This window comes from Lissotriton vulgaris, chromosome 10 (genome assembly GCF_964263255.1).
Source record: "Lissotriton vulgaris chromosome 10, aLisVul1.2, whole genome shotgun sequence".
Classification (NCBI taxonomy): domain Eukaryota; kingdom Metazoa; phylum Chordata; class Amphibia; order Caudata; family Salamandridae; genus Lissotriton; species Lissotriton vulgaris.
The window spans coordinates 728461172-728475634 of NC_141698.1; the positions used below are offsets into that span (position 1 = coordinate 728461172).

General features: G+C 40.8%; 1 protein-coding gene across 1 annotated transcript in view; it reads left to right on the forward strand.

The window, feature by feature from the left end:
- MAP3K8 (mitogen-activated protein kinase kinase kinase 8) overlaps positions 1–13504 on the forward strand; it is a 60669-nt gene extending 47165 nt beyond the window's left edge. Inside the window, exons 4-8 of the mRNA XM_086941590.1 lie at positions 1390–1651; positions 1823–1929; positions 6000–6152; positions 8815–9058; positions 10466–13504. Of these exons, the coding sequence (XP_086797716.1) occupies positions 1390–1651; positions 1823–1929; positions 6000–6152; positions 8815–9058; positions 10466–10599 (900 nt within the window). The 3' untranslated portion in view covers positions 10600–13504. The remainder of the gene's footprint in view (positions 1–1389; positions 1652–1822; positions 1930–5999; positions 6153–8814; positions 9059–10465) is intronic.
- Positions 13505–14463: the final 959 nt, after the last annotated feature.

Here is a 14463-nt window from a genome sequence, read left to right on the forward strand (position 1 = left end):
CCTCCACACATCTGTGATCATTTTATTTCCAGCTGCATGAGTTTGAACTTTCAGGGGCACACACACACACACACACACACACGGCATTGTAATGCTATTAACGTGTCTTAGATAACTAGATCATTTGTGATGGTTTTCTCTAGCAGCAGCACCGATGAGAGCAGGGCAGTCATTGGCCTAAATGGATTTTAGGCCTGGCTTCACAATGCACTCATAAGCCTGACCTGTTGGCATTGCCAATGCTTGTTATACATGTACATGTGCCCGCCCCGACTCTTGCAAGTAAGCAATCAGTTATATCCATTGTTTTCAAGAAAAGCTTGAGTAACCGAGGCAAGACCTGTGACCAGTTTAGTGTAGGACCCAACACTGCAGCCAATAGCGTTGCTACTGAGAGAGCAGTGAAAGAAAAACTCTGTGGGCTTGATTTTTAACCCGTTGGCTGCTTCTGCTTTTTTGCGGCAGTGCGTCCGTTTTAAAAAACGGGCGCGGTCGCGTCGGCTATTGGCCAACAGCAGCAGCCAACGGGTTAAAAGTAGTTTGACATATACACACACAAGTCTACCACCTCGAATGGGTGCATGTTTATGACTTTCAGGACATCACAAAACGTTCCGGAAGTAGACCTGGAAACCTGTGGCAGTAACAGGAATACTGGGAAAACTTGTGTGAAAATTTGTATTTTCGACAATGCGAAGACCTTTCCTCATATCTAATTGAATATAGTGTCTGATTATGCATGGTGAGATCTCATTGCCATGTTGGCACATATATTTAGTGAGATCTCAAAATGTTTTACCCTGTGGTAAAACCACTTTCCGTACACCCTAACCGATTTTGGAAGTATCTGTGGATAGGGGGTTTCTCTTTGGCAGGACCACATGAGTTAATCTCCTACTACTTCCAGAATAGGTTGGATAGAGAAAAGTTCAAACATACAAACTCTCAACTCTGTAGAAGTTCCCAAACTTTCTCAGGTTACTCATCCTTCAGTGGGATTTACTGTTATGTAATATTGGTAAAATCAAGCATGAATGGATTTATTAGTGCAAATTCAACTTTTGTGAATATTTTGCCCTTATAATTTTTGCTATTTGCACGTGTAAGTGAAAGATACATGCATGCATATCACTGTGAATCTAGCCCTAGGAAACAATATAGTCAGCACATGAATACTTTTATTCAAATGTTTCAACACGTCAAACAGTTTTCACTTTCCAAGCTCATTCTACCCGAATTCAATGTGGATTTGGACAGATTTCAATGTTGTGAAAGAACCATATTTTAAGTAATTTATGTGCTTCGAAGCAGTGATCGTCTTAGCTGATGTAGTCAATGCCAAATGCATTAGTGGCATATCCAAAAATCAATGTTTGTTATTATTCAAAGATCCCAGTGGAGCAGTTCAAACCAGCTGACATAGAGATCCAGGCTCACTTCCAGCATGAGAATATTGCGGAATTATTTGGAGCTGTGCTGTGGGATGAGACGATCCACCTCTTCATGGAAGCGGGAGAAGGCGGATCTGTCATGGAGAAGCTGGAAACCTGCGGACCCATGAGAGAATTTGAAATCATCTGGGTGACCAAACATGTTCTGAAGGGACTTGAATTCCTGCATTCGAAAGGAGTCATCCATCATGACATTAAACGTAAGTTTTTGTTCACTTTTATATGGCCGTTGCATTTTGTCGTGTTGGTCGCTGTTTTATATATACTATTATGTATAGTATACTGACACGCTCAGATTCTGTGATGAAGCAAAGACTTTCAAGAAATTGCCCTGTGCAAATAAGGAATCTTTCTTTTTCTTTTTATTTTAGCCAGTAACATTGTAATTATGTCAACAAAAGCTGCTTTGGTGGATTTTGGATTAAGCGTTCAGCTCACTGAAGACATGTACTACCCTAAAGACCTTCGAGGCACCGAGGTAATGTGCAGTGCAAGTTAATATTTGTTAAAATAAAACTATTGTTGTTAATGAATATTTTTCAGAGAATACATATACCTGTCATATGAGAAAAATTGTGTGAATATCTCAAGAAAAAGTGAACATGTAGAGTCTCTTTGTATTTTGTTTATGGAAATTGCTTCTGGGTTTTAGGTTATTATGTAACGCCATCTTCCGAGGAGTGCCTTGACATGCATTTGCACTACTAGGGATTTCTACTATTAGGACCAGAACACTGCCCAAAATACATAATAGTAAAGAGGAAATATTTAACAATCGTATGCCTGGAAACTACATTATAAGAGTTTTGCACGGTAAGGGAAAAATCCAGTAGTGCCCTGATTGCAGATCTTTGAATTCTGAAGCTATCAAATATTCAGCCCTCATCGGTTTGATACACACTGTTCGCCTTGGCAACCTTGTATTTTTGTTGTTTCTAAAGCATGACTATAAATCACCAACATGCTGGCTATACCAATTGATGATTTAGAAAGGAAGATGCTAGAACAGGAGGAGATTGGTTATCAGAATAAGGCGCAGATTTCTGAAAGTTCCTGAACTTAAACAATTGTCTCCATATAGATAACAGTGATCAGCATGCTTCATAAGGAGGTAGCAATAGTACACGTTTCTTTAAACTAATACCTATAAGAGAAATTGATCCAAAGTCTTAAGTTTGAGCAAGGGTTGATATCAGCTGAACCGACTAACCAGCTGCAAAGGAGCTTTGAAGCGCAGTGTTTTTTGGACCACCGGGCCTTGAACTCACACCGCTTACTGATAGTCAACCAGTGGAGTGTGGCAGCTGCATTTGGATGAGTTGCAGCCTTCAGGCCACTCCAGATTAAATAAAATAGTCCACAATTGTCACTTTTTGTGAAAAAGTACAACATCTGTTCAAAAAGCACACAGGTGGAAAAAGCATGCATCTCTGACTATACTAATGTGAGCGCTCATAGGGAGGTTGGAATCTATCTCAACGCCAGGCTTTTCACTTCCTTTGCAAGAGCTTGTAGATCCCCGAGGGCTAGTGGCCAGAAATAGCATTGCCAAAATGTAGGACTTGTCACTGGTAGAAGACTTTTCGCCTTTTCGCTGTCTGGCTTGTATATTTGTTGCACATCCAGAAGTTAAAGGATGCAAGACATTAGCACCTGTCCATGATAGTAGTGTGCATATAATTACGTGTCCTGAGGCAAGTTGGATGTAGTTAGTGTACATATAAAAGTGTACACCAGCTGCTCCACAAGATGGGCTAAATGAAAGGACGCACAAGTTCCTTAACAGTCCTGACAAACTTGATCCCTGCGGGATACCACGCACCAGAGGCTGCTGGGTAAAAGTACAGTTAGACAGAGGCACTTGTTGAACTCTGAGGCTCAAAATATTTTAAGCCAGATAAGCACTGTGCTGTGGACACTAATGTCACTGACTGTTTCCCCTACAATTCCAGCATCCATATTCTCTCTCTGGGATGCAGGCATTGAGGTATGTATGGGAGCGACAGCATGCTGAAGGGGCCGCAGATATGCCCAGGTGCCCCTTAGGGACCATGTCATGCTGAAGACCGACCACAGGCTACCGATGGGGAGGCCCATGGTAGCTGTCCATGGTCCTGCAAGACGAAGAGTGTGTAGGGTGTGGCAGGGCGAAGCGCCATGCCAGGCCTTTGCTGTTTCAGATTTCAGAGAATAGGACATATTTTAAGAACCCCAAGAATCCAAGAAAGAATTGCAGAGGGCTTTTCGAGTAGTTCCATGTGGTCCTAGATTTGGCTAGACTCACACCGGCTCAGTGCCAGGGTACCCTCCTGGGTGATAGTGCGCTCTGCATATCAAGATAACATAATATAACATCAAAGAACAGTACCGCCGTTCCATCTAGTGACTGGGACGGCTCGCTTCACTGTTTTGCAGGCCTGCAAATCTCCATTTATTTCAGCTATTTTATTTATCAGTCGTTTTTCTGGCCTCCCTCAGATAAACGGAGGATGCCCTCGGTTCATATTGTGCTGTGCGATGCGCAAAGAAGCTCCCACTGCAGTGTTGGGAAATGAATGCATTCTGCAAATGCAAAACATTAGCATTAGGCCGTCGTGCATTAATTCCTCTTGGGTAAACTGCTCCTTGTATTGTTTGCTTTCCTCCAGTAGGTCTTTGAAATTGTGTGCACAGCATGAAAGGAAAATCGAAACTGTATGGGAAAACCCACACACCAGAAATAAAAACATGTTTGCCCAGTGATTGCATCACTGTGTTTTTTCCATTCCCAGATCAACGTGCTGAAAGCAAACAACGACCTCTTAGCTTAGTGTCCAAGATATAATTTCATTTAAAAACGGTCTCTTCCTTGTTTTTGGATTATCATTGTGTTTGACTTTTTTCTTATTTTTGTTGTGAACACATTGCATTGTTTTTAACGCAAAAAACTATGTCTAAACAATAGAAGTTAATGCTGCAGACAAAATAACCTTATACATTATAATTAAAAATAGAAAAAAAGTTACATGTTCAGGTAAATCAGAAGGGAAGAAGGACACAAAATGATCACCCTGTATAGCATAGACTAGTCTAGATGGGCTAAGTCATTAATTTTGTTAGGTGTTACAGAGCTCCTCGTAGATATTTCAGGACATCTCTGAGGTGTAGGAATGAGAACACTAAAATGAGCCAACCATTTTGGCTATATGCAGTGGACGACCCAAGTTCTTTGCCGGATCATCTCACTTTATGTTTTTGTGGTGTCCTCATTATGTTATGCTTTGTGCTTTTTAAAGGACCAGTAATTAGAGATAAGATGAGCTTGTTATTGAGATTCTCTTTGGTGTATTTCTGGAGGTGATTTTGAGCAGCTTAGGGTCAGATGTATGAAATATTTTTGCGATCCCAAACACTATAATTCATTTGTAACCACAAAAGAGTGTTCATTTATATACAGCACCCTTTATCTGAGTTGTTGAAGTTTTACTGACTCTTAACCCCTTCCCTGCGGGGTTTTTCACCTCCTGTGCGGGGGTAGAGGGCCGCGCGCGGCGCCGCCGTGCTGGTGACGAGCTCAGCTCGACATGAGGCACAGCGGAGCTGCACTCATGACGAGCTGAGCTTGTGATTGCCACATCCGTTCTTTGAACGTTCAGCACAGCTGGGAAATTATCCCCGCGTGCGAACATTCCAACGGCCATGACGAGCTCAGCTTGTCATGAGTGCAGCTCAACCGTGCCTCATGACGAACTGAGCTTGTCATTAGCACGCAATGGGTTAAAATTAGTTTTTTTACTTCGTACAGATATGGTATTTGGAAGGGACAAGTTTTGAGCATCCTGTCCACATATCAAATCAGTATCAGTGGCTTAAGACTGAAATTCGAGTCGCAAACCATTAGAAAGAGGCTGATTGTTAGGGTGGACCCATTCACCTGAGGCGTACAACTTTCAGGGGGAGTAGGCATTGGCCCAGAGGACTGTAAGCTCTCACTATAACTGATTTTAAAAACCTTATTTTTTTTAGTATCCCTGTTTATTTCAAAAACAATCATGAGGATAATAATAATAATAAGCAAGCTTGTAAAGCCCCTAGTTACACCCACTGGTGTGTGCCCCCGCTGCAGCACAGACTCGTCAAGTGTCAAGGGCCAGGACCCAGGTAAATGGGCCGTATACACGGAAGAGACAGGTTTTCAATTGCTTCCGGAAGAGTGACTCCGATGTATGGTACTATACTAACACGTAAAGGCCGCCATCTCTGTGATTTTGGCCAATCGGAGGAGTCTCAGTTTGCGACCATCCTAATGATTATTAATTAGACAGTTTGAACTTCGACCCACTATGTTTCGGAGTTTTGCAAACTGACCAATTAGTTCGTAGGTTGGTTTGCAAAATTTTATACAGTTCACAAAAAGACTGGTTGCAAATTGAGACCACTCTTTGCAACCAGTATCTTCGTACATCTGACCATTAGTGTGTAATTGCAACGCCAAGCACATGAGAATCATATATGTTTTACTAGTGAAAGCAGAGAATTACACCCTATTACATTGTGTTACTTTTACAGATTTACATGAGTCCAGAGGTGATACTTTGCAGAGGTCACTCAACTAAAACCGATATCTACAGCATGGGGGCCACCATCATCCACATGCAGACTGGCAGCCCACCTTGGGTGAAACGGTATCCACGTACAGCGTATCCATCATACCTTTATATAGTAAGTATTATTTTAGAGAGCCCATTCACAAGCATGCTGCAGTAGACATCTTTTATATTCTTTACTGTGCTGGGTGAGACACCAAAGGTATTTATAGACTGACAACATTGGGGTGTTGAATCTGTACTCTGCTGATTAGTATCTCCTGCTCCAGCTGTCTGGAGGTGATCAAGGCCTTATCATTCCAGTATAACTTTGGACTAATTTGCGGGGTATATGCACCACAAATGTTATTGCAGACTCCACAGAAAAGTGTGGCATATTAATAGCCGTACGCTAAAATACAACCCCCACCTCCCTCTCTCCTTGTTGCAACCTCTTCCTCCATAGCTACTCCCTTATCTCCCGCCGGCTTTTTTCTTTTCTTTTTAAAATCATCTGACTCCTCCATCCCAACATCACCAGCTTTCATCACTGCTTCCACCGTTGACTTCTCCCAATATCTACTCTGTCATTGCTACCCCACCTCATGCTGCTGTGTTCTTCTTTTTTTCATAATCTTGTTTGGAGGACTTAGCAGCCGCAATTGTCTCATAGGTCACTCCTTTCTTTTTCATGTGTTTTTGCTTAATTTTTGCTTTTAACTTCCTGCGCCAAGATTGTTGTTTGCCATCTTGGAGCAGTCAATAAACATTTTTTTTAAAGTCTTTCACTTCATGATATATGGATGCTTAGTTGTACGTCATGACATGGCTGTCCTGTAGTGTCATGAGACATGTAAACGCACACGTGATGATGCATGATCGAGTATACTTAATTATGCCGGTTTTGCCAGTGCTTTTCAGCATCAATAATAGCCATTTTTTTTCTTTTTGCAGACACTGAAGAGCATCGGCAAAAACGACTGGCAAAGCCAATAGGTCTGCATTGGCAAAACTAAAAGTCCAGCACAATTGGCTTTGCCAATGCTTGTAATTCCCAGTCCCTATGAAGTTTGGAAAGGGTCAATACCCCAATAATTCTTGGCGAATGCATGGCTTTGTCAGAGCTGAGTATGAAAAACTGGCAAATCAGGTGATTGTAAAGGTTATAAAGCAGGGCTGAATAGATTTGTTGTAGTTTAATGCTACTTAAATATGACACATGACATTTCCATCCTCAAACTTACTCAGTGGGGGCTCAAAGGATAGTGGGACAAACATTTAATAAGAGCATCACACCCAGAGGAATAGGAAAATCTGAAAAGTTTTGGCAATGTTGACTACTCTCTGAGTCAAACTCAGCATCTCCTATTTTTTCTGGAGGTGCGAGGGAGGCAGACACCAGACCTCAGAGCCAGTTGTAATCATCTAACTTTGTACATTGTAGTACCCTAGCGTCACACGAGCAGGCAGGGGGAAATTCAACACCTTCCCTGCCTAATGCACTTTTGGGCAGATGTACAAAACATTTCTGTGTTTGCAAATGATCCAATTTGGAGCTTGCAGCCACAAAAATGTTTTTGCATTGTGCTATACCTATTTTAGGAGTTATATTTTTTTCTCCAGATTCTTAAATGAGTTAGAAATGGATAAAGAAGCACTATTTGGTAGTGGCGTGTTCTAGGTGTCCCTTCAAAATAGCGATTCCTAAACATATCTACTAATTTTTATGGACCGAAATAGTTGCAAACTATTGACATTTTCCAAAGTTGAGGTAATAACCCATTCGCAAAACGGAAGGGGTCCCCTAGCAACAACTTCTACTTTGTGAATGTGAAAAAAAAAGTTGGTTAGGAAGTAGGCCGTGGTCCACGGGTGCACTGCCAACTGTCAAAGCACAAAGAAAATAAAAGTAAACTTTTCTTTTTAAATGCAGCTGTTTCCTTTAGGGAAAACCGGCTGCATTCAAAATAAAGTCTACTTTATTGAAAGGTACTCACAAATGTGATGGTACACTGACTCCAACAGGCTACCATCCCTGTCATGTGTCGGGGTAAGCAGCAATTTGCGACCTACTTATTGAATATTAATGATGTAGATCATATTGCATCCTAGTCTGAGTCTGCATTTTGTACACGATTAAGACACAAGTTCCAGATGTTATTTTTAATGGATTATAGATTTTGACTACAAAAAGTCTGGTGAAAAAACCCCCAAAGTATACCTATTCAAAAATATCTCTAATCGTTCTTCCTGCTATTACAAAAACGCCTCACATACTACAACAAACGACCCACTTTGACTATGTATGAGTATGTATTAGTTCTCCTTTATTTCTAATTCACGTACCCACAAATGCAGTTCACATAAGTATACACATAGCTCTATGTATAAACCTGTCCAATTTTTTTTAGTATGCAAAATTCTTCCATGTGGCACTTAGATTTCATGTCATGAACAGAAAAGGATTTTGTGTTATATGTTTAAATGTTATTTTGTAGATATGGTATTTAATACATAAATCAGAACTGGAACATTTGTTCTCCACAATAGCCATAGACTTTCACATCTTTTTCACACTTTTACATAAAAAGAGAATATATCATTGGTATGGCAGTTCATATGTTTTTTAAGAGTTCCCTCAAGCACATGGTTCGTCATGTACAGACGCTGAAAAATGCTCTGGATCACATACTGCTTCACTTAAAGATGATTTGCCGAGGACTGATGCATCTTTTTTTAGGAGCTGCCACTCCTGATGTTTAGTCCATACTCACATTGATTTTTGTTGGGCCTTGTAGATACACAAGCAGGCCCCTCCTCTGGAAGACATTGCTGAGGACTGCAGCCCTACAATGAGGGATCTGATCACAGCATCTCTGGAGAGGAATCCCAATCACAGGTCCACCGCTACCGAGCTACTGAAACACGAGGCCTTGCATCCACCGCCAGAGGACCAGCCGCGGTGCCAAAGCCTGGACACAGCCCTGTTCGAAAGGAAAAGGCTACTAAGGAAGGAGCTGGAATTGCCTGAAAATATTATTGGTACAATATGTATTTTCTTAATTTGAATGTACTTACATAACTAAATTAATTTTGTTTGTTGTACCACTTACCATGGGGTTGGCATTATAGCATGAAATCAAATGTCGCTTGTAACATGGAGTGAGCTGGATGGACTACAAGTGTTAAAAAGATGTAGGAAACTCAAGGAGGGCCATGAGCACCTGAATGAAAAGTTAGAATTTCTCAGTGGTAGTACGACTTTTTCCACTCTTTCAAACACTTTTCCATACAGCATGCTGCAAGGATCAGGCTCCTTCTTGAGGGTGGTGGACAGTGTAAATGTCATGTCTTGGGTTTGGTGGATTTAGGTCAAGAGGGTTTGTAACTAATATGACATAGTACTACCATTGCTTGTTAAATGACGAATTTTGATTCTATTTGAGTTTGAATAGCTTAAAGTGGTCTTCGGTGACCAAGGCCAGCACCAATTTTGAGAATCCCAAGGGACCTGACATATCCATATCATGGCATGATCATTGTAAATAAGGAATGTGTAACGGTCAAACACCTTGAAATCTGCAACTTTCTTAGATTTCCAGGACCGCATTGAGGCCCAGTTAGGTAGTGTGTGCTTTACAAATATGTTGGTCAGTCAGTGAGCAGCGCTTATTCAGTGAATCAATGCGCAGCATACACTTGCACATGTATTTTTCCATCTGGAGAAAGTCCTTGCCCTACATTCTCATGCCTTATGTTTCTGACCTGTAAAGGCACTAACTTTTGTCTTTTATCAGTAATTTTACATGCCTTTACAGGATGGAAGTGTACCTGGGATAAGACTGTGAATACCCACAAGTCTTATTTTTTTCTATAAATCAATTCTATTGATTTTGTAGAAAGCCAAATAAAGCATGTAATTCTGGCATCCTCATACAGGTTACATGATGACATCTTATGTTTGTGGTTCCTCATCAAGCAGTTGCTCAGGTCCTATCTAACCCAAAGTATTCCCACCACCTTTCCTAAATTCTGAAATGCCTCTGGTGCAGCCTCTTGCTTAGTAGGTCATTGTTATTGTTTTGTAAGCATATGCCCACAAATAATATGAATGCTCACTTCATTTTGCAGATCCCCCCTTCTCGCCTCTGACTTAAAATGTAAAGTGCTTTGAAACCCACCATACTATAGCTTTTCTACCATGCTTAATGCATACACTTTGAAACTTTTGAAGTGCATAGAACTTCTTTTTATATAACTAAGGTAAACTTTGGTGCATAAGCCAAGCCCACTGTGATTTGAATAGTGTTAAAATATGCTTGTAGCATGGAGAAAAATGCGATTTGGAATTATAAACTTAATACATGTTGATGTGCAAAATGTGCTCTACATTTTCCAGAAGAAATGCATTCCTGAATTTAACCATGAAATGTTTTGTACCTTTTTTAGATTCTTCACTGTTTATGAGCGAAGAGTCTGATGTTCTGAAGCGGCAGCGGTCCTTGTCTTTGGACCTGGGAGCTCTAGCTGGCTATTTCAACATTGTCAGGGGTCCTCCGGAGGTAGAAAACGAGGCCCGGTAGTGATCCTCCGAAGTTTGCGGACTATGCACAAATCAGATACCTGAAGCATGATGGTTCCTTTTTAGCAGAGCCCCAATAGCCAATGCTGTTACTTCAGTATTCTGGAGTACCAGCACTTTTGAAGAAGGTCTGTGATGTCTTGGTTGATGTACTTTATGTTACCACATGTGAAAGGACATTCTTGCGAGAAGGAGGACACACAAGTTGGTGGCTGAAGAATGAATATTTCTTGCCAAGCATGGAAATGGATCAATCCCATCAGGAAAATCACGTTTGTCATGCATCTAAAGCTCTGCCTTGAGATATGTGCAACTTATTTAAAGATTACAACTTGTTGTTATTGCTGCTAATGTAATGTCCTTGACTTGGAATATTTTCCTTACAGCTATCCAGACGGTGCTCATAGAGGCCGAATGTTTGAAATGTAGGAAAGCTTTACCTTCTACGGTCAAATTACTTCACGGTGATACTGCTTTTGTCATACATGACAAGCATGCTGTTACCCGTTTTCTGTATTCTAGTGGAAACAAATCTTTTAAAATGCTTACATTTATATCATAATGAATGACAAAGCAACAGTTCACAAGTTATGAAAGAAATAAGGACATTTAAAGCTAAACCTTGAATTCATATCAGACAAGTAAAAAGGCTAAAGAGACTTTTTATGCACTCCACTCCTTGAATGCACTCCGCACCTTGCGCCCCACCTGTGCAAGAGGGAAGAGATGAATGGTACATTGACCATTTGCTGAGACAGTCATTGTTACACATTCACCAGGGTGGATTTGGTAAACTGAAGAAACTAAGGAGTGCTGGACACTCTGGGCTTCCGCGCCTCCCAGATGTTGCATCAGAGGTTTAAAGAGGCCCTTGAAGTGCGGATGTAGCCCAACCCTTTAAAGTGAGCCCTATTCAACCCAAGGTCAATTAATATTTCTGAGATATGGAAGACTCTAGGGCCCTTAATCACAATATGCAGGGGGGCCCCTTCATTTTGTCTTACGCCAACCATTGTATTGCAGTATGCCTGCTTTGCAGCTTCCTGGAACAGGGTTCCATAAAGATGATATAGATTCTTTCAACACTTTTCATGCACATCAATGTAGAATGAAATTCCGGGCTGCCACAATTAATTTTTGTAAATATAATTATTACAATTGTTACATTTATTTTCAATATTGATCAAGCCGGTTTTGCTCAGTCTCTTCTTCATAGCGCTGCGTGACTCATAATACTGTCAAAGATTCAATGTAGGTAGCAGAAGCAAATCAAATCCATGTTTTTGAACATTGCGCATTGGTTTGAAACAGGAGAAATATTACCATATTTTGTATGCCCATCCCTAAAAATGACTGTGTGCCCCATCCACGGAGTAGGTGCAAGCATCAGCATGGTCTATTGTGTCACATGCATTGAACAGTAACAGGGCCAATGCCTCTCAGATATTGCAGTTCAAGAACTATCTAAGGTATTTTACGATGCTTTGAGTTATACATTGCAATGGAGTGACTTCGGCCATTAGACTACAAATTCAGCATTCTTCCCTCATTTCTCAGATGTAGTCTATATTCTCATCCACAGATATAGATGTGTACCTTGGATATGAAGTGGCAGATGGTAGATATCCAGCATCAAACGGCATTCATTGATGGAAGGGAAATCCGATGCAACTATGTGGAGAGTTGGAGGACTCTGCCGTGGTTACGCTGATATTTCACATGGACTGTATCCAAGCCAAGCAGGATCCGTACCATGTCACGTATTTCATAAAATGTGGGCAGTAGATCCAGTGAAAATAACCATGCATTCAGACCTGTAGCAATGTATGTGTTTTGTGAAGTGTGCTCCGTACCCATGCGATCCATGGCTGGATCCAGGGAACAGGATAAGATGTGAAAGAAATAGCTGTTTTTGAGCACACGCATTTTGACTGATTGAGGATCACTTACACTTTTCTGGTTTTTATTATGTAATTTCATATTTTCTTTAAGTGTGATGCCATCACTAAAGTAAAGTGATCAGCGCTAGTATTGCCATGCCCTTTTACTTTTCACACTCCCTGACTCATTTATCCGAGATGCAAAGGTACTATAACAAGGGGTGAGCGAAGTTTCAAATTTTGCACTTCCAGCAGTTTGCAATGTTTGCAAAGTTTATCAAAAGTGAGAAATCTCCTTCTAAAAGGGTTTGTCTAGTTTTTCTTTTTACAAATCTAAGTTCAATTGACGTATTCTTACACAATTTCTCTTAAAACTTGATAAGCTTCTTGGAATTCACTAAGATAGTAAAAACAACTGTAAAAAAAGTCTCTACAAAACTACTGAGGGCCAATCTTTGTAACTAACCCTAACTAGGTTTTAGTTTCCCTAGCCTAAGATATCTAATCTATACCGGAACATGTACATAACTTGCAGAGCTGTAACTTTGCTAATACTGGAGATACAGTAATACCCATTAATTATTATCTTATACTTTTAGATTTGTACAGTCAGTGCACTGTTTGACTAACAACCATTCATCTCCAAATGTTATTTGTGAGAAGGTGAAACGATACATGTTCCCATGGAAATGTAGCCCATATTGTGCCTGCTATGCTTCATACATTTGAAACATAATGTTTTGAATATTTATTTTCTGTGTAAACCACAGAATCCTGTACATCCTATGAGATGAAATAGAACTGTGAATATGTCTAAAGCTAATCACCTAAATTGTGGTGCATTTTTCAGTTGAAATGGCATTGTATATATGGGTGTCTTTTGCATATGTGACATACGATTATTGTTATGTACACCTTATTGTGCTGGAGAGTGCTTATTTAGACAATGTGATCTTTATGGCACTTTGTAGAAAATGTGAAGATATAACAATGATCAAAACAATAAAACTTATAGTATTGTATAAAGTTCTGACTGTATTTATTTAGGTGATACTAGATGTGGGGCTAATTATAATGTTTGATTGGCATTTGAACCAACTTCTAGAAAGGATTTCCCCTGATCTGTACCCAGTCAAGTCATCGACTACAGAACCTTTGATGTCTCGAACGATCTTTATGAGTTGGAAAGTTAGTAAGCAAAACCAGTAGCTGAAATCTGCGGGCGAAATGTGAAATAGCATTTTTTTACGCCAGGCTGGTATGGGTGGGAAAGAAAGTGGTGTGTGAAGTACTAGTATGACACAGAGGGCATGAGGCAAAGACAATTGTGAAGGGCAAGGGACAACAGAGAGTCAGGAATTAGAGTAAACGTAAGGATGGATTCAGAGGTCTGCTCTAAAATAAAGATGAGCGAGGTAGATGGCTGCAGTCCTGTGGAGCTCCGGCATAATTAGCCAATGTACAGGCCATAGGTAGTGATAAGCAGGTGCAAGAGGGAGATTTTCAAAGTGCCAGGAGTGTGGTGGGCGGTCCAGTGACCCTGCAATCAACCACTATAGAGGACAAAGGCCCACTCAATAAAAATTCCTTCCTTCGAGGTTGCCAAGATTTTGTCACCCGCTGCATTCTATATCGTGTTCACCTAGAACTCGAACTGAGGGCATTAGGAAAAGTCTACTCAGGAGGACCAGGCTCTTTTGGGTGCCTCCTCAACACAGCTGCAGCAGTGGAGCAAGAGTTTGGGTGAAGTAGAGTGAAGAGAGGAGCCTGGTGGAGCCGTGCTGCTAGCGCAACCCTCTGCTCCCTGTTGGTTTCATGACTGAATTTTATGTCATTGTTTCTTAACTTCCATCAACACGAGGCAATGATATGATCAAGTTTTCATTACTGTAGTGAGTCAATGACTGAGTACCTCTACATTGTACACCATATGGGGCAAACCGCTTGTATGTTTTAGTCGGTTAGTGTGGCACTCACCCTAGAAT